The sequence below is a fragment of the Camelus ferus genome, chromosome 18 (assembly GCF_009834535.1).
Source record: "Camelus ferus isolate YT-003-E chromosome 18, BCGSAC_Cfer_1.0, whole genome shotgun sequence".
Classification (NCBI taxonomy): Eukaryota; Metazoa; Chordata; class Mammalia; order Artiodactyla; family Camelidae; genus Camelus; species Camelus ferus.
In genome coordinates this window covers 28,042,849-28,063,204 of record NC_045713.1, presented here as the reverse complement: position 1 = coordinate 28,063,204, position 20,356 = coordinate 28,042,849, and the positions used below count along the sequence as shown (strand labels likewise).

General features: G+C 48.6%; 1 protein-coding gene across 3 annotated transcripts in view; it reads left to right on the top strand.

Moving 5' to 3' along the window:
* The window catches only part of SNX29 (sorting nexin 29), a 587,367-nt gene that overhangs the window by 430,414 nt on the left and 136,597 nt on the right, over nucleotides 1-20,356 (top strand). For all 3 annotated transcript variants that reach the window (XM_032460769.1, XM_006190981.3, XM_032460771.1), the window contains 2 exons: nucleotides 4,396-4,451; nucleotides 7,627-7,708. In XM_032460769.1, the coding sequence (XP_032316660.1) occupies nucleotides 4,396-4,451; nucleotides 7,627-7,708 (138 nt within the window). The remainder of the gene's footprint in view (nucleotides 1-4,395; nucleotides 4,452-7,626; nucleotides 7,709-20,356) is intronic.

The window sequence follows — 20,356 nt, the reverse complement described above, 5'->3', positions numbered from 1 at the left end:
GCAGAACCCCTTGTATCTGAACCCCCTCCCCAGTTTTGAGGAATTCCCACTCCGAGTGGCAGGTGAGCCAATGTTGGGGTTCCACCTTGGCGTTGGGAGGGGCCTGTGATCAGCCCTCCTGTCCCTGCTCCCCAGCCCCCAAGCAGCGCAGGAAATCCTGGGTCAGGAGAGAGCGGGAAAACTTCTTCACTGATGCGGCTCAGAAGCTGACTCTCAGTGGGTCTCTCCACACCCTCGCGTATGCAGCTCCTGGGGTGTTTGCTCCAGGAAGATCCAGAAATCCTGGCTGCTCTGTTTCCCCAGCATTGCGCTCTGCCTTTCCCTGCACTCGCATACAGCCCCCTGACTCCCCTGACCACAGGCCAGATGGCGAGCTGCCTTCTCTGCAGGGCCGGGGAGAAGCGAAGGAAGACCATGCCTACTCGTGCTCCGTGTTGAGGGGGACCAAGGAGAAGGCTACATCTCAGAGATGTGTCCTCCGAGACTCCCCAGGGCCTCAGGAGGTCACAAGGATGTTTGTGGCCAGTATCAATAGAAAGTTGATTTTTTTCTTAGAAAATCTCTGCCGCACACTTCTTACCCTACCAGAATATGAAGTCAAACCAGCTTTCTAGATGATTACTGTAAACCCCGAAGGATTTCTAGCTCCATTCTGGGTAGGCAGCTTGAAGAGACCACATGTTAAGACGCCGAGTACGTTTGGCCATCAGTTATCATCCTGCAGTTGCCGTGCAGCCTGGCCTGATTTTCAAGATACATTCCACCAAGCTCAGACAGTTCAGATTCTTTTTCCAGCCAGCGTGCCTGAAACCCAGGCAGACACATGAATGTCTCCTGGCTTGCTGATACCAGTAATGCCAGTAATTAGAAGAAAAGCTCCTAAATCAGAAGGATTTAACGACTCCCAGATGCTTACATCCCCTGGCCAAGAGGTTCCCTGCAAAGAAGCATCCCTGAAGGGAAATCTGAAAGTATCTGTCAGGAAAATACCTTCTGTTTAAGGAAGCCCTTTGTTCATATCATTGTAAAGTGACATCTGTCCTTATAAACCCCCCCCCCACCTTATCTTTTGCTTCGGTCCTTCTGGTCACCCAGCCCTTGAGCCTGGTGGGGTGGACATAGTCAGAACTTTCCTTCTTGTGAATGAGGTTCCCTGAGTCCAGGCTCTGGTCGCGTCCGGTCTGAAATGAGGCTGCACTTGAAGGCAGTGTAATGAGGTCACTGGTGCCTTCTCAGTCTGTGAGCCCTTCCTCTGACCTGCCTACCCAATCCTCACATCTGCCAGAAGAACCTTCCCCAGGCTCAGGTGCTGAGGGGAAGCCCAGAGCAGGGAGGCTGAGAGCCACCCCGCAGCCTCGCCAGAGAAGGCACTGGGTTCCACGTGGAAGCGCCAAGGGGAGAGTGGTGTCAGGAAGTGGAGAGGGGCGTGCATCAGAGCCTGCCTTGGCCCTCTTCCATCCCTGATGCAAGAAGACTTGAAGGCACAGTTCTTACATCCTGGGAGGGAGGATTGGAAAGAATATTTTATTTACTTTACATAGTAACGTGGTACACACTTAAATTAATATATAATATGTATGTGTTAGTGGGTGCACGATTAATGTGTCTTCATTGTAGAAAGTACAGAAAAGTTCAGATACTTGCTACAAATGCATCTGACTTTTCTCTCTCAGATATCCCACTTGTCTTTCAAATCTCTTTTCATCCTAACCTTATTGATCCACGGCCATTGTAAGTTATATTTAGGAATCACACTGGGCATTTGCAGTTCATAGCATTTTTTTTTTAATTAAACAGAGACCAGGAGCTTTTTTCTATGCCATTAAAAATTAATTGAAAGCACTCTTTAGGTGGGAGAATACATTTGAATTCACATCTTTAATTGATAGTAGATTGTTTATAAACTCTCAACAATATGAAAGAGTGTTGAATAAATAGCCTCAGTCCCTCCCCACTGCCTGGGCCCCGTCCCCATCTCCCTGGGGCCCCTGCAGGCTGCTGCCCCTTTGATTGATGCCTTGAACTTCACTTGGATAGCTTCTTCATGCAAAAACAAACAAATACAGCTTGATATTCTTCATTCTCCGTTTTTGCACCCCAGGTAGTCTATCAGACCCACCGCTGCACCCTGTTTTAGCTATCACATAATGGTCTATCTAGAGAGGTTTTCATAACAGCACGTGGAATGCTATCTCATTCTTCAAAAGCACATTTAAATTCTTATAAAGCAATTCACTCGAAAGATAAATTTCTTTAATCTTACAGAAAGATAGCAAATGAAAAATCAGCCTCGTTCTTCTCCCCAGTCTCACTCCTGATCTGTTACCAACAATAGTCACTGTTACTATTTTCTTATGTACTTTTGCAGAATTATTTTTGTGCTTGTACCCTCCTGAGTATGCATGTGTGTAACTCATTTTATTAAGCCAGGCATCTCAAATGGACATGCCATAATTTCTTGAATCATTCCTCTGTAGCTGGACCTTTAGATTCTTTTTTCTTTTCTTTTACTTGTCTCAGCATGGAAGGAGGAATGATCTTTGATGTAAATTTTGGTTGGTGTCTTTGATTGTTTCCTCTGGATAATTCTGGGAGTGTGATTTCTTGGTCAAAGGATGTAGACATTTTTAGGGATCTTGGTACACACATGCTCCTGGCTTCCCCCGATAGATTGTACCATCCCTCATCCCAGCCACCCAGAGGAAAAGGACGGTCACTTTGACAGCAGAGCTGCACTGACCCCCAGCCCAGGGAGTTCCTGGTCTTTTGAAACTGATGTTCTTACAAGTGGCTAGATAGGTTTCTCCTTGTTGGGTTTGAAATAATCTCTCAACAGCAGCTCCTTGGCAAAGCCTGCTGCCTGGAGCCCAGTTTGGTTGCTTAGCTCCATAAATCTGTAAAAGGCTCACTGGGCCATTCTCCCTCTGGGCTGCCATGTTTGGGGTGAGATACCCCTAGGAATGGCAGGGCAGATTCGTGTCTAGTGTCAAGGCTAACAGAATATACCGCTTTTCCTTCTCAATAGCTGTTGTATAATTATCACAGAGCACGAGTCAGTGATGGGGAAGCTCCGACCTGCCAGGCACTGTTCCACACACCCTACACATATTAACTCACCTGGTCCTCAGAATAGCCCTGTGAATACTAATGTTGTACCCATTTTACAGATGAGGACACTGTGACCCAGCAGTCAAGTGACTTGTTCACGGCTACACAGTCAGGAAAAGGTGCATCTGGGATTTGACCGTGAGCCGTGTGGTCCCAGAGCCCAGGCTCCACCATTACTGTGTTCTCCTGATTCTAAAAGAAACCTGCTGTTTCTTTAAGAACCACCTTCTGGTGTCTTCTCACCCTCTGTACAGACAGGACTTTGTCAGGTCTCACCTTCTCCTCTCACCTTATAGCAGGCTTTTCTTCTGTTTGCTAAGGGTTCGTAGCAGAAAAGCCAGACAGACCTGGATTTTTATCCCTTTCCCACGTGTGTGACCGTGGACAAGGTCTACAGCCTCCATGAGCCTCAGTTTCCTCATCTATGGGGGGCGGGACAATACTCTTACCCTGGAACCATTATCATGACTGATGCGGATGGAGTATCACACGAACGCTCTGACAGGTGCACAGTGTGAAATGAACGTCCCCTTTCCCTTGCCACCCGCAGCCTCCCCTGTTCCACTTGGTTTCTGTTAGTTCCTCTTTGTTTGGATCCACATTCTTAAATTCTCTCTAGTTCAGAGTCGATCCTACCACGAAAGGAAGCTCATTCCGGGGTACGGTAACGTCACGATTTATTGAGCATCTGCTAGTGCTGGCCATTTGGTATCCGCTTTACGCAGCAATTTCCTTCACGTCAGGTGGTCTAGTTTCTCTTACCAAATCATATTCTCATGGCGCCCTTCTGAGTCAGAAGGGGAAGTCTTGTTCCACTGCCTCAAATTGCTCATCCAGGTGAGGGGGAAGGATGGAGCTATTTGGGAGACAGACATCGGCTTTTTGTGTTTACACACCAGGTATGTCTGTGTGTGTGACGTTCATCGTGGTGACGGTGAATGTTTGTTCCATGGCACATTTGATGTCTTGCCTCTCAGATCCTAATTAAGCCTTTATAGCTCCCAAATTACATGCTTTTACATGCCTGTGATTATCTCAATAGGATTAACGGTCCTTTTTCCATAAAGATGATTGAGATCTCTCATGGTGGCATATTTTTATTAGTGTAACTCCGTCTCTAACCATCCTTCCACAGAAGCTCTTACTGTTTTCCAGTAATTGCTTTTTCACCTCGTTCCGGACAGGAGATGTTCAGGGATCATGGAGAGGCAGAACCCTTCCGTGATCATGCAAACCATGGTAACCACGATGTTTTCTCTCTCTCCCCTACCCCTCTCCTGACGGCAGGTGCCTGGAGATTTGAGTCAAACGTCCGAAGACCAGAGTTTGTCGGATTTTGAAATGTAAGTCTTCTGTGTCTGCTCATGAGGGGCCCTTCAGAAACAGGACTCTGTTGCTTGGCTTGTGTCTCAGAAGACCACAGGGGGAAGCAGAAATCTCTGTTTAAATCTGCACAGCTGATTTGGTTATTGTAGAGGGGGGAGTTGTTCACCTGCAGCCGGAGTCTGGCCTTCAGGTGTGTTTTTATCTCCCTCCTTGGGTATTGAAAAACAATTTATTTTTTTGGCTGACAATTAAGAATTGGAAGATATCACATGAAAATGTAAATTTCTCCATTTTCTTTAAAAGAAGAAATCCCAGCAAGGCCACTGTCAGCTCGAGCTGAGCAGCGGTCGCGGCTTCCACACGGGGCGCGTGTGCGTCAGCTGACCACAGTCCCCACTTCTCCCTATTGCCTGACCCTGGCCCGCTCCACTCATCCCACTGTCTGGGTGTCTCCTGTTGGAACTTCTGAGTTTGCAACCCTGGATTATTGGAAATGACAATATTTCAGTACATTGGTCTGATTTTTTATTGGATTTTATTCTACCTGCTGCCTCTGCTGATTACCCTAAGGAATTTGGTTGGTCTTCAGACTGACTCTTTTGATCAGGTTGCCTTGTTTTGGGGACTGAAAATTTCCTTGAGTTGGTGAAAAGAGTAGAGCGAGTCCTGGGTTAAGGCCAGGCAGGCACTCTCTCCTCTCTCATTGAGTTGTGCTGAGGGGAGGAGGGTTCAGCCTCCCCAAGAGAAGGTGTCATCCGGGGAAACCTGCTTTTGGAGAGAGGGCAGGGCATCAGAAGAGCATTTGCTCAGAGCCAGGCTGAGCCAAGTTGAAATCTCAGCTGCAGGACTCACACCAGGGTGACCTTGGGCAAGCCACTTAACTCGCTGGGCCTGAGTCTCCTCCTTCATAAGGCGCAGATCTCAGCCGGCCTTGGGGGCTGTGGTGGCGGTTAGAGTGGGGTTATGAAGAGCGTGTAGGACCTCCTGAGGCCCGCGGTGTGTGGGCGGCTGCAGTGGAGGTGGGGGTGGCTATCAGTTTGGTGGGTAACAAGGGTCAAGGTGGTTAAGAGGTGAAGGATGAAAATCAAAGGTGGGTTTGCCTCCCGTGGGCCGTGGGGGTAGTGGGCGTGAAGAGGATTGTGGACAGGCAGCCTGGTGGAGGGCCGGGGGACCAGGTGGGAACAGTGGTGAGTGCTGTGGAGGGGTCCCAGAGACAGTCACTTGTAAGGCGGAAGGGACTCATTAAAGTAAGGACTTAGCACGTGCCTGCTGTGGGGAGGTGCTGCACCAGGGCCTTGGTGGAGGGATGAATCGGCCACAGTGCCTGCCCTCCAGCAGCCTCTGCCTGGTCCAGCCACATCTGCTCTTCCTGGAGATCTGCAGCCTCCTCCCCGCAGGGTGCTCATCTCCACTGCAGCCAGCGGGAAGCTCCATTTCCAGAAAGAGAGAAAGAGATGGAGATGGAGACACACATCCTTCCTGTACTTGCAGACAAGGCCCTTGCTGACCTCGGCTCCATCCCCTGCCTCCCCAGCCCTCCCTGCGCACCAGCCACCCAGGCCAGTTTGATTCCTCCAACTCACCTGGTCTTCCATACTCGGGATCGTTATTTTAGTCCCTTGATCCACACTTCTCGATCTAGGAGGGTGATGGTCACATCAACAATCAGTTCTAAGACCCTGCAATACACACTCTGAAAGGGAGAGATGCTTGGCCAGCCGGGGTGACCACACAGGGGCCCTGGGAGGTTGTCCAGCCCTCACCCTTCCCGGAAGGTTAATGAAAACCAGTGTTAGTTACATTCGCACCCCTCCCCCTCCCAACAGACATGAAGGGCGGACACTTCAGGCACTAGTACAATCTGGGGGACCTTTCCAGAAGGAATGTCATCAGATATACAAACCAACTTGGTGGCTCAGAATTGCAGTTTGTACTGAGAGCTCTGGGGAGGTAGTCAATAGGGTTTATTTTGCCCCTTGAAGATCGGCACCTCGGCTCAGAGCTTAGAAGAAATGCTGCTTCAGGAAAGAACCATTTCTTTGTGAAAATGAAATGCTCTTTACTCGAGAGGTTGTGAGACTGTTGCTGGGTCATGGAATCTTCCATCATTAGCGTCTCAAATTGTGTTTCAAGCACAGGAGGCTGGCAGATTTTTATGAGCTGCTCTTTGGAGAGAAGGAGAGCGTTGGAAAAAGTGTTTAGCCCTGGAAAAACTCTAAGTAGAACCAAGGGCTCGAACCTCCCAGCCCTTCCAGAATTGCACAGCACTGTTTTGAGAGCTGTTATGACTGATCTTAAAGATTCAGTGACAGTGAACTTATCAGCTCTGCATGTTTGGATCCATCCAGTGGAAGAGTGGTGGTGGTGGGTGTGTGCGCCCAGTGACTCATAGTTAGGTTAAAGTCACCCATAAGGCAGAACTGTCACATAACCGAAATAACCCTTGAAGTTTTTTTAAACAGCCTGCAAGGACTCACTGGGATAACATGGGTAAAAGCATGAAGCCGTGTATCCTACGTACCCAGTAAATGATTTTGCATTTGAGTTTAAATCCTGCTTAATTAGAACCATGCACAGTGTTTTGGGGAAAATTGCAAGAGGGGTATTTGTGCCTGGCTTCCTGGACTCCCCTCCTACAACCCCAAACAGCTGTCGCTTGCGTGGCTGTGAGCGTTGGTCTCCTGAGCTCTTCCATGGAGTCTGATCTTAAAATGGGATCAGGGCCTAAAGTGGGTGTGGCGAGGGGCCAGTATGACTCCTCTGAGCATCCAGAAAGTCCGTGGGCATTAGTGCACGTGACCGCCCCAGCCTCCTCCGGTCACTGTCCCCCTTTCAGATGAGCAAACTGAAGTTCAGATAAATTATGGGCCATGGTCACTCAGTAAGAACTGAAAAGCAGCTTTTCTCATTCCAGAATACAAACCACAAACATAAAATTTTAAGATACACATAGAGTTAAATATAAATATGTGTGTGTGTGTATAAAGTTCCTTATAAATATATATGAAGTTCCTTAAAAATAATCTTGGGGGGACCAAGGAATGAGACTTAAACTGATCCTTGAGCTTACTGTTAAGTGTAATAGATGTTGTCATAAATTATTTGTGCATAGTATTTCTTAAAGGAGAAAATAATTTCCCCCCTTCTTTTGGGTAAATTGAAATGACCAATTTCGATCTTTCTTTTATGCAGATCAAACCGGGCGCTGATCAATGTCTGGATCCCGTCAGTGTTTCTCCGGGGCAAAGCCGCAAATGCATTCCACGTGTATCAGGTACTTACTGGTTTTCAGGTAGATGGCGCCGCTGGGGTGAAACCCACGCTTGTTTGTTACTGTCTGGTGCTTTTGCCACTTGGTGATGGAATACTGCACTTAGAAGGTCACGTCCTCCAAACGCGAGCATCCACCTGCTGAGCCTCCCAGGAAGTGGTCCTTCCATCTGACAGGAGGAGGCAGGTGGTACCTTCTTGTACTGGTCAGGCCTCCTTCTGTGGCCGTGTCCACTCAGCACGCTCTGGTTGAGCGGAAGTGGAATTTGTTGGCTTGGGTTGCATTGAAAAGCCCAGGCACGGGTCTGGCCTCAGGCCTAACTGGATCTGTGGTCAGGAATCTGCCGTCATCTTCCATTCCGCTGCTCAGGCATGCTTTTCAGGCTGGCGCTCTCTGCGGGTTGACCAGGTGGCTCCCAGCAGCACTGGATGCTCAGCCTGTCTGGGTGTCTCTTGAGGATTTGTCCTGGAGCACAACCCATCCCTGAACCTCAAGGTTGGTGACAGACTTCTTTGTGATGGGCCAGGTTGGAAGCATGTGGCCGCTACTGGCCCTGAGGTGGGAGTTGACCTTATCTGACCACATGACTGAGAGAGGGGAGAGGTGGCTCCCTAAACCCTTGACAAGGGCGAACTGCAGACGTTCCCTCTAGCTCCCTGGGGTAGAGCTGGCCACCATCTGGTTGGGGATTGAGTCTCTGGGACCTCTGCTTTGGAGGTGATTGTGCCCCAACAATTGAGACCCCAGTTTTCCATCTTTTCTCTGATTTTTCTGGTATCTCTTCCAGCCCAGCCTGCTTACCCTTTTTGTCTTTCTTCTTTCTCTTTGTAACCTGCTCTCCAGCCATTGGTGTCCACTTGTCCTGGGACTGTTTGTTTTCAACTTTGACTCGTGGCTGCTTCCGGTTCTACTGTCATCTTGTATCACAAGTCTCATTAGGTTTTGGTCTCATTCCCCATGAGCTCTGTGAAAAGCCTCAAATTTTGTTGTCATGTTTCTTAGTGGGGACTTGACCATTGAAGAAATCTTCTCAGCGATTAAGATGTTTTCCCCAGGAACTGGGGTGCAAAAGGACTCTGAACTCAAGAATAGAAGCCCTGGTTTTGTGTTGTGCCTTTAGGTAAATCTCAGTTTCCTCATCTGTAAAATGGAAATAATAGTAATACTTACTTTGCAAAGCTGTTGTCAGGATTCGAAATACATTGTGTCCAGTAGGCGCTTGGTTTTTGTGTCTCAACTTCCAAAATGATTGCCGTGTTTGGTTGTTGGTGGCAGGACTGGCCTTTGGGCGTGTGTTATATAGGATGTATACGGGTATATAGGCACGATGCTCGCCTCTTACCTGAAACCTTACGGACACATGAGCTAGAGTTTGGCAGGGAAGTTTGCACTAGAAGGCCATTTTAGTTTACTTGTTCAGCTGGGCGACGGTAGCACTTTAACGAGTGTTAGGGAATCTGAGTGTTGGCGATGCTCTCAGCTCAGGCTTGAAAAGAGAATTAGCTATGACAGATTTCCAAATATCCTCTTCTCTTTTTATCCCAAACCAAACCAAAAAAAAAAAAAAAAAAAGCTCTCATTGGAGTGGCCTTCAAGTTCTACTTTGCAGCGATCAGAAAGCTGGGAGGTGTTGCCTGGAGGATGAAAAATGTGAAGCAGACAGCTTTATTTTAGAGCAAAATTAAAATGTGAGATCACTTGAGCGGTTTCCTTGCCCTTTCATTTTTGACTCTTTCTCCTCCCCGCACCCCAGGAAGCACCTGGGCAGTTCTTAGCTGCTGATAGGCAGTAATGGAATGAGACGGATGCAGCAAATATGCTGTTGCCTGGGAGATGGTTTCCACGGTGGGCACAGTGGCATTAGAGCCACGCTCTCCCCATCCTTGACCGTTTCCAGAGCTTGCTTGGGTGTGGGCCAGCCAGTGCATGGAGGATGAGGCCTGGGTTTCGTGGGAGCCACAGGACTGGTAGCTTCCACATCACCCAGAGCAACTTCACCCTACATGGGGGGCTCGCTGACATCTTTCCTGATCTTGGAGTGTATGCAGCAGCACTTCCTGAATGCAGTCATTTTTCTCCTTTTAGCTAACAGTGCTTCTGGTTGGTACCTCAGGAGCAAAAGCTGAGCATAAGTTTGGAAGCATTTTAGAAAGCCTTTGTTACGGTGTATTTTTTTGGTTTTTGTTTTTTTTAAATGATATATGATACTGGAGAGAGAGTGACTCATTTAAAATGCTGGTACCATTGGACTATTTTTCTTAGTGAAAAAAAATGCGTTCTATATAATTCCATAAAAGATTCAAGGTAATTTCCAGAGAAACACAGGAAAGAATGGTAAAATGGAAGTGAGAAATGAAATATCAGAGTCAGAGAAAATGTAAACTAAGAGCATTTCCATTAAGGAAACAGTGGAATCATAGTCATATATATATTCATATATGTATATCATGAGATCCTACATCGTTTTGTAAATTTCCTTTGAGCTTCCTGGCAGCCAGTGTGAAAATGAATGTGGCTATTTTGGATACTCCCATTGCTAATGAGAAGAAAATATGTCAGTTTCTCAAAGAGAGCTCTAAAAGAAATTTCCACACAGGGCTTTAGATTAAGTAATAATGAAGGATGAGGTGGACAATGCCCTGTTGTAGCCCAATGACAAATCACTATCAGGTTTCATAATATCTCCCTCAAAGGAAGTCAAAGGCATAACCTCAAAATGAACCATAAATTCATTTGAAGAGCCAAGATGGAAGGGTTGGCCCATGTAGTTTTCTCAGTAGATCTTTGCTGTCCAATATATGACAGCCACTAGCCACATGTTGCCCTTTAAATTTGATTAAAATGGAAAGAAATTACGAGTTTCTCAGGCACGCTAGCCACTTTTTGAATGTTTCATATCCACATGTGGCTGCTGGCTACTGTACTGGACAGTGTAGATATAGAACATTTCCGTCATAGCAGAAAGTCCTGTTGGAGAATGATGATCTAGAGCAATCTGTCCTGGAGGGTCAGAAAGCAAGATGATCTCACATGTGCTTAGCGAGGTTTTTAGATAGACAGAGACTGGACGTTCAATAACAAGTTCTGACAGACTCACAGGCTTAGAAAACAAACTGTGGTTACTGGTTGTGGGGGGAGGGATAAATTAGAAGTTTGGGATTAGCAGGTACAAACTACTATATACAAAATAGGTAAACAACAGAGTCCTACTGTATAGCACAGGGAACTGTATTCAGTGCCTTGTAATAACTTACAATGAAAAAGGATAGGAAAAGAAATATGTGTACAACTGAATCACTATGGTGTACACCAGAAACTAACGCAAAATTGTAAATTGACTGTACTTCAATTTAAAACAAAAACAAAAACAAGTTCTGCAGGGAGAAGGCCTCTCTTTCCACTTCTTTGACTGCTGACGATTTACCTGGAGGAGTTCGTCTCCACATCCGCACTGTGCCTGCACGGCCCTCTCCTCTTTCTTAGCAAAGACAGAGGAAGGCTCAGGGTTAACGCCTTTGGTAGGCAACAAACTTGAGCTCGATTAACAACACTGTGCTGTTTCGTTATGTTTATTTCTGTGTATGGCACAGAATTCTGTTTTTCCATTCACCATGGTGATGTACAGTTTCAAAATAAATTTAAGCAGCAAGTGAGACCCACTTAAAGGCAAATACTAAATAAACGGTAATGGAAACAGCAAGAAGTTTAGGGCAGTGCTATGCAAATGAGTAATGTTTGGGAAACACCATCTGTCACCAGTCTGTGTGTCATAGGAGATAGCTCATTCAGTCCTTATCACAACCCTGTGAGGTAAGAAACTCCCCATTTTATAGATGGGAAAACAAAGGCACAGAGGCACAGAGAAGCAGTTCATTTAGTTACATGATTTTGAATCCCCAAAGCATTTTCTGACAAGGTACTGGTTTGCACAGATGAATGAATGAGGGTGGAGTCCAGCTCTTTGTAATTCTGAGAAGCAGATGAACAGTTGTCCTGAAAGGAAGGGCCCAGCCTGACCGAGATCTTGCCTATATGGATGGCCGCATGCATCCCTGAGGCCAATTGGCCCAGGGTACCTCTGCAGCCGAGTCAGGGATTTTCTGTAGAACTGCTCCAAGCCCCTGCAGCGCACACAGCAGGACCCTGCAAAGCCCAGAGCCAGGCAGTGGAGGGTTTGCTTTAGAAAATTGCTAACACAGGTTCCCGTTCCCCGTGACTGCTCTGACCACAGAAGAGTTTCAGGGACGCTCGCTCAGAACCTCTTGTTTAAGGGTCCCAAGAGCCTGACCGCAGGCTTAGGAAATGTCCTTCTGACTGCAAGGCAGCAACGATAACCAACCCGCTGCCCAGAGTTACTGGTCTCACTGCTTGTCTTGCGGAAGAGATTATATTTTGCACGAAGGAGTCTCGCCAGAAGTGCTGTCCCTTGACAGGACTGAATGCAAGTTGTTAAAGAAGACTTGTACCTCCGCACCCCGTGGTTTTCACACTCTGCTTCCGTGTCCTGAGGTGGCGGCTGAGATGTGTTCTGGCATAAGAGTCAGAAATGCGGCACTTGATCAGTTGTCAGAACGCAAGCGGAATTGATGTCCAGAACTTTCCCAGCTTCAGTTTTTCATTGCTGAGTATTTCTCACACTTCTGGCCCCTGCTAATGCTTGGCTGCCAGCAGACACCAGCCAGAGACAAGAGTGATTGGACATCAACAAATAAGACAGGAAGAAACCAAACCCTGTTTACCGCCTGGTCTTGCTTAGTTTCTCTCTCTCTCTCTGATGACATACAGTTGTGCTCGCAGGTTAGCATTTCCATCCCTTCCATGTGACAGCCTTACGTTTGTTGTTAGTTCCTAGTTTACACCTTTGCAAATGTTTAGTCTCCTCCCCAAATACCCCAACTGCCAAACAAGTTCAAGGTCCACTGTCTTAATTTCCTACTGTAGTGTTTATAAAGGCATGTTAGACCTTAAAACAACCCACTTATTTTTGTTTCCTCAGCGAATATTACAGCTACTAAATTGGCATGAAATTATACATCAATACACTTACTCTCCGATCCCTAAGGTCTTTCACTTTGAAAAGCACCGTTCGTGTAAGTACAGCTGGAATCAGTCCTCTGCGTGGGCTTAATTTCAGCCTTTGAATTTAGGCACCAGAATCACCGGCTACAGGGCAGTATTCCATCTACACAGCACCACTAACGAGGTCTCCTTTGTGAAGAAGGTTGCTTTGTTTCAGCAAAGCGTTTTCCTTCTAGAATAAATCCCCTTTCCTAGGGACCATGGGGGCTGTCTTGATTTAGAGAAAAGGCAGTACTGCAGGAAGACATTCAGTATTGGAGGCCCCCCCACCCCTGAAAGGAGATCACATAGTCTGGGCAGGTATTTTCAAGGTTTATTCTAGCGGAGCACCTTGATCTATGTGGTGCAGGGAAAGTCTGTGATTTTCCACATGAATAATAGATCACAGGGTCTGGTGGGCTGCATGGGGCTGCAGGTGGTTGGGAGGATGGTGACGTGCTGGCACGTTAGGCTTCGGGTGCCTCAGCCCTTCCTTCTCTCTTTCCTGAGATGGCGCGCCCACCCCCTCAGGCCCTCAAGTGGGCTTTTACCTCCGGTCCCGCCTTTCTGCTCACTTCGCGTGTGGCTCTGCGGAGAGGGAGGAATTCATTAAGTAGGGAAGGGTGCAGTGATTGCCGAGCACAGAAGCGAGAATGGCAGCCGCAGTAACGGGGGCTGATGAGCAGCTGCGGTCCTCGCAGGTACCGTTCCAGATGTGGGGGCACAGGGACGCCCCCCCCCCCCCACGTCCAGCCCTGCCGCCACAACTGCTGTGTACGAGGCGGGCGGGGGCAGCTGCTGTGCGTCTTTCAGTTTCTGAGTTCCATTCCCGCTCAGCTGGCTTCCGTGCTGCCTGAGAAGCGAAACTGTGGAAGCCTTTGCCTTTGTTCTTGCTCTCTCCTTCCTTGAGAACGTTCCATCCCACAAAGCCAAGCACCTCCGCACCTCGGAGGATTGCATTGCAGCACATTAACCTCCAGCTGTTCTTGGGATGCTCAGGGCTTCTGGGGAAGGCTGATACGGGTGAAAACAAAGGCAAACCCCAGAAAGCCTGCTTCCCTCCCCTCGGACATACGTGCCACTGTTTCTGTTACTGCTTTTATCTTCTCAAACTGGGGGAACTTTTTCCCCCTTTCACGGTGTAATTCCTTTGTTTACCCCAGAGCCGTGTATTGAGGGCTTGCCAGATGCTGGGCACGAGCTAAATGCTGCAGAGCCCCCAGTGAGCAAGACGTGATGGTGCCCTTACCCCCTAACCTTACAGTCTCGAGGGGGACAGAAGCTGTCTATCGCGTAAATGTAGCATCTCACAACGAGAGCTGCAGAGGGAGAGAGGCACGGGCGGGAGGTGCAGAGCACCACCGACCTTGCAAGGCGACCACAGAGGATGATGGATAAAGTGGTTACTAGCACAGCGCCTGGCCCGCGGCTCCTGTGCAGGCACCACCCTTAGTGACCCGAGAACCACTTGCCTTGTGCTGAGCAGTTACACCTGGAAGTAGGCATAAAAGAATATCCCCCTGTTGAACTGAATGTTTCCTGGCATGTTTGCATGTTTATAAACAGGCCTTATTTAGCCTCTACTGTTACCGAGTCCAAACTAGTTTTGCTTGCTGCACGACAGGCCAGTAAATCGGGAGACGAGGTGTTGGGGCAAGGAATAGCGATTTTATTTGGAAAGCCGGCAGACCGAGAGGATGGCAGGCCAATGTCTTGGAGAGCCTCCCTGCTCCAGTCAGAATACAGGCTCCTTTTATACAAAAAAAAACAGGGGAGGGGGGTGTGGTTCGTTGTTGCAAATTTCTTGATGTAGGAATTCTTTGTTCTTGAAGCCGTCCATGTGGGTCAGGCCATGTTGTCTCTGTAAAGCTCCAACAAAACAAAGGTTATTCTCTATTTTGCAACTTGCCACCTCTACACAAGTGCAGAAGTGCTAGCATCCTTAAAGGTCAGAGCCCTGGGAATAGGCTCTCCTGTCTATTTCAGGCTAAAGGCAATGTTGTTTCACAAAAGGTGCAGAGCCAGCAAGACTGAGCCTACGAAACAGGGCACAGGGGTTAAAACTGAAGGGACAGATCCAATATGGAGTCAGATTTGTTCTTCTCTATTTTATACTTGCTCAAGGGCTCTATGTCAGCTGCCTTTGGGGCTGCAAGGAGCAAAGTATCTTCGTGTTCAGGGTGTCTAGTTCTGGTGAGGAGGTGGGAGCCTCTTTCAAGCAGCTGAAATGCAAGGGCCGTGCCCAGAGGCTCCAGGGAGGCTTCGCAGAGCAGTGAGCTCTTCTGGAGGGAGAGTCCAGGGCTCAGGAAGTGAAACCTGGAATCATAGTTCGTTTTCTCAGTGGGACTCCCTGGAGGTCTGAAAGCGTTAATGTCTAGGCCCCAGTCCACTGTAGTTTTGCCAGCCTGGAGCTGCCCAGTTGGTGCTAGGTTTGGTCTTGTTTTGAACGTAAGTCCAGTCATCACATACTGAGTAGTGAATTGCCCCGTGACATCCTTCACCAGAGCCTTCCAGGGTGCCTGCATGTGGCCCCACAGCACCATCACCCTCTTGGCCCCCCCACCATGGAGGTGTCCTGAGGTGGCACCCCAGTTTGACGCTGCCTCTTTATCCGGAGCCATGGGCACGGCTGGTGTGCAAATCCAGGCGAGCTAAATATATACATGTAGGTCCTCGGTTTCTGTATCTGGAATACAGCTGGGGTGGCCCCGGGGTACTGGTTGTCTTCACAGTTCTCTGCGACTGGCACTGGGTTATTGTTGATCATCATCAGGAAGTCTTCTCCTTTGACACCTGTTCTGTAGGGTCTCTCTTCTCTGCTGATTTAGGCAGTCTCTGTGACTCAGCATTGATTCTCATACTGGACTTGGACAACATCTCCATTTCTGATTGGGGTAGAAATGGACTCTAGTAAAATTACTGCGTAATAAGCACCATATTAGGAATGCTTTTGGTCACAAGTAACAGATTATCTTCCTCAAAGTGACTTAACCAGTAGGAGTTAGTACATATAACAGAAAGCCAGGGAGCCAGCTGTTCAACAGCTTCCTCCTGTCAGTGGCTCCACTTCCTCGTTACAGGACAGTGTCCCAATTGGAAAGAAGAGAGATTTTTATTTGTCTACATTTTTCTTTTTCTTTTCTAATCAAAAAGGAAAATCTTTGACTATAACTTAATAAAAAAAAAAAAGAAAATATTTCCATTATTCTTTGAATAGCTGTGTAAATTTTTTGTTTATATTTTTTGTTCATAATTGCCAAAACATGGAAGAATACCAGAATATCCCCCAGTAGGTGACTGAATAAATAAACTTAAGAAATCAAAAAAAAAAAAAAAAAAAAAAGAATCTTTGCCTAAAGCCCTCCTGAGGACATCCCTTAGATCCCATTGACCCAAGCTGAGGTCACATAGCCATGCTCTCACTGAAAAGGAAGCTGAGAGAAAAAGAAGTCCTTCTCTGTCCCTGAACAGGTGGAAGACTCTGCCAGCAGGTGAGAAATGCCAGGAGGCTGACCACTGGGGAGGGCGCCGGGGCCTGTGCCACAGGCACTGTACGATACATGGTGCCAACAAAAAATTAAGCATTCGATTTAAGAAAGAAATGGAAGATTTTATTCGAGCCAAATTGAGGATTATAACCCAGGAACAGCATCTCTGAAAGCTCCAGGAACTGGGTCTACCCATTAGAAGTCAAAACACAATTATATAAGCTTTTTGAGACATAGGGCTGTACATTAAATGATGTATTATTGACAGTTTACACAGTCCAGATCTGCAGGTACCAAGTGGTGGGTGGGTCATTGTGGCCTCTTACAAGATCAAGAAGTAAGACTGTCTTTTAAGGAGCTGTCTTGTTGGTACCAGGAGAACGTTACTCTTTAGGGCTGAGCAGGTGTTTCTGCCGATGCGGAGGTTTGGTTGATGTGGATGCAGATACACAATGCACAGTGCGGGGGGGAGAGAAGGCCAAAGGGCAGAGGAGTTTTATGTTTAAATTCTTCTTATCTTGACATAAAATGTGAATTTTATTTCACAACTGCCATTTAATCATTTTGGGCACCTTATGTGATAGGCACTATTATCATCTCCCGTTTTTGTAGATGAGGAAGGTATGGCGCTAAGGGTTGAATAACGTCTTCCGGGTCACACGTAACACTTCCTGCCTGTTCTGCCTGTTAATCCCCTGCACGTAGCTCACTGTCTACCCTAGGCATGTGCCGTACGTATATGTCCCATCACCTGTTTCCTGCAAGGCATTCTGCCCACAGTTTCATTGACCCATCGCTCATGGTCAGAACTGCCACGGGCAGCTGATACTGGTGGCAAGGCAACATTCTCACAGGGAAGAGAGAGCCGTGAGGACTGGAGTGTGGGATTGATGGGTCCCTGGGAATCTGAGAAATTTATTAAGGCAGAGACTTTCAGCCTAGATGTGTAAAGTCATAGAGTTTGAAGAAAATGGAGAGCTCACCTCTCTGTGTGTGTGTGTGTGTGTGTGTGTGTGTTGAAAGATGTATTCAGTGCTACAACTTTATATTTGGAAAGCTGAAGAAAAGACAGACACGGGCTTTGTAAAGCAGGTGAGGTGGACACACCACCTTGGCAGGTGGGATATCCACGTTTAACTCCCCGTTCATATTTCTTTTTCATATAAGGAGGTCTCCGAGAGAAGTGACTTGTAGAAGAACATACTGCCAGCAGCACACAGAGCGGGACGTGGATGTGTTGCCTCAAGCACTTTGTCTTCCTGCTGTTGTTGCCAAACTCAAGGTCCTCCAGTCTGATAAGATGGTCTCTGAGGCCCCTGAGCTCAAAGCCATCACTCCCTTGCGACAGCTGGGGCTGACACTTCCCAGGCCCCCAGGAAGCCTGCCAGACTCCCCGTCCAGGCCCCCTGTCCCCGTCTTCCAGCTTCTCCTTTGAGGGAGAAACGGAGGGAGGAAGGAACAGTGGCATCTCAGAGGCAGAGAAGGAGGTGTTCAGTTTTACTCTTCAAGGCAACGGAGACAGCCTGGTGCCCCCCCTTCCCTCTGAGTCACACGCGGAGGGGGCAGCACGTGTGAACCGGCACAGATGCGGGCGGACCTCATTGCAGGCCCCACGGCCCTTGCCTCCTGCGTGAGCCCGGGCTCTCAGAGCCGCCTGGCCCCGAGAGTCACCACCTTCACTTACTCTGCTTAGATGATGGTGTCAGTTTTTCTCAGCCCTCCTGAAATCTTTTTTCCAAATGAGGCAGGATGTAAATAATTACAGAATGGAAGAGGTGGGTGTGGAAGTCATTCTCTTCACGCAGTGCCTTCAGCATAGCTTCCTGAGCCCTTGTCAGGGTGGTCACCGTGTCTCATCTTCACTTCCACCGTTAAAGAAACAAAAACCTACGCGAGAACAGCTTGGCTAGGATGTTAGTCTGTTTTCCTCCAGTAATTCTCTTGTCCATGTGCCCCAGCCTTAGCCAGCTGGTCCTTCTCTCCTCCCTTGTCTGCAAGGAGATTTCTGGTGAGAGCAGAAATCTTGACAAAAGATGCTTTCCTGCCTGGCTGTTGTTTTTCAAAAGCCTGAAGTTTTGTTTTGTTTTTTGTTTTGTTTTATAGAGAGACTCAGTTGCATTTTTGTTGGCATCCCGAGGAGACAAGTGGGGGCTCTGGGGGAAAATCACCCTGGTGGTCGAGCCCCGGGACAGGCAAGGCCTCCAAGAGAGGGTGGGGTCCCAGCCCAGGCAAAACTCCTCGCCTGCCTACCCCAGCCCAGGCAAAACTCCTCGCCTGCCTGTGGGAGCAGAACCCCAGGACCACCCTGCAGGCTGGCAGCAAGCATGCGAGTGCCTGCAGGTCAGAGGTCCCCTCTGCATGGTCTGAGCCCCACACAAATGCCCACGCTGTCTTGCAGGCGGGGGATGGGGACAGGACCTCAGTAATGGCTGAGCTGGCCTTCCCCGCCAACTCGGCAGGACGGTCTCAGAGTCTTACTTCTGGAAACCTTGATTTCCATGCCCACCCCAAGCACCATCTGATGTGTCTGAATGAAGCCTTGTAATTACACAGGCGGAACAGGTTGTCCCTTCTCCCTACCCCACTTGCCTGAACAAAAGATAAAAATAAAAACATAAAAATTCCAAGATGAGTTAATTCAGCTGTGGAGGTCTCCTCACAGGAGGGTTGGTATTTGTGGCTTGGGATGCTGTGCAATCCAAGGCCCGGCATCTGCGTCCATCAAGCCTTCCATCCACCCAACAGTGGGGCTGGTCTGCCATCATTTGCGGCAGGAGGAATGAGGCTGCCCACCTCCCAGGGCGTCATCCCGCTGCGCCTGGGCATGAAGTAAGGCCGGCGGAGTGGCCCCGGTCAGGGCTGGGAGGCAGATGGAGTCTTCGTTCACCCAGGCCACCTGCCCCATGCCCCCGACCCAGGCTGGGAATGCCTGCTTGACTCTTGAAACACCCAGGATGGTTTGGGTTTTTCCCCTCTAGGGTGGTGAAAACTGATGGCCTTCAAGTTCACGTCTCCCCTGGGGAGGAGCTCTTGGGCCAGAAGACAGGACAGAAAACCGTCCCTGTCAGCTTGTCCGGGGAGCCTAGATGGTGGCGCGAGCAGCACTTCCCAGGGCATGGCCGGAGCCCACCTCCCTCTAGTCTTGTCTCCCACTTTGACACGTGGGCTCGGGACGTGGAGCGATGTGGCCTCATCCTCAGCTTTGTGAGGCTGAAACAGCCCCTTCACGTGAGCCTAGGGGGAGAGGAGAAAACCAGACCGGGCAGCGCTCTGCTCAGCCTGGGAACCAGAAAGGCCGCGGATGATTCCCCCTCAAAAGCCAAGTCCCTGTCGGCTCTTCTTGAGCCTGCCGCTTCCGCCCACTGCGGTTGTGCGGACCACGGACGGGTGAGCCTTCTCTGCCTTCAGCCACGGGACAGCTTCCTGGTGTTCCCCGTTCTGTCCACCTGGCTGCAGACTTTCTGCTCTGAGCTTCCGGGGAGGGGAAAGGGAAGGCATCAGGGAGGTAGGGGCCAGTTTTTCCTCTTGGAAGCCCACCACATGCAGGTGTGACGACCCTAAGCTGCCTGGCTGTGGTGGTGGTTTGAAATTCCAGGACCCCTGCATGCTGGGAAACCGTTGTTTCCTGGCACGATTACCTTGTCACTCCTCGTAATAGTCACCTGCCGCTTTTTAATGACCAATTATTGTTCTATTACAGAGGTAAATAGTACAGAGTTAATTGGTTGGTGGTATTTTAATTCTTAAGAACTTTACTGCTTTTCATCGATATCTGTAAAAGCATATGCCAGTGTCCCTTAAATTAACCTATTCAGGAAAGAAAGCATCTCCGTTCCCAACACAGACCAACACAGTGTTCGTGTTGACAGTGAGGATTTTTAGCCAGAAAATTGTTTTCCTAGTGGCGGGGGTAAGAGGGGACAGGACACCTTTTTATCTGTCTGCGGTCTGGGGTTTCTGGGCATGGTTTGGTCGTCTGTACCGTTTCTGCCCTGCTGTTTCTAGGGTTTTCTCCACATGCCCGATAGCGGTTCTGGCCCCAAGACTTGGGGCTCCGCCTCCTAGAGTCGGCGCAGACTCCTGCTCTTCTCCCCGTCGCCAGGAG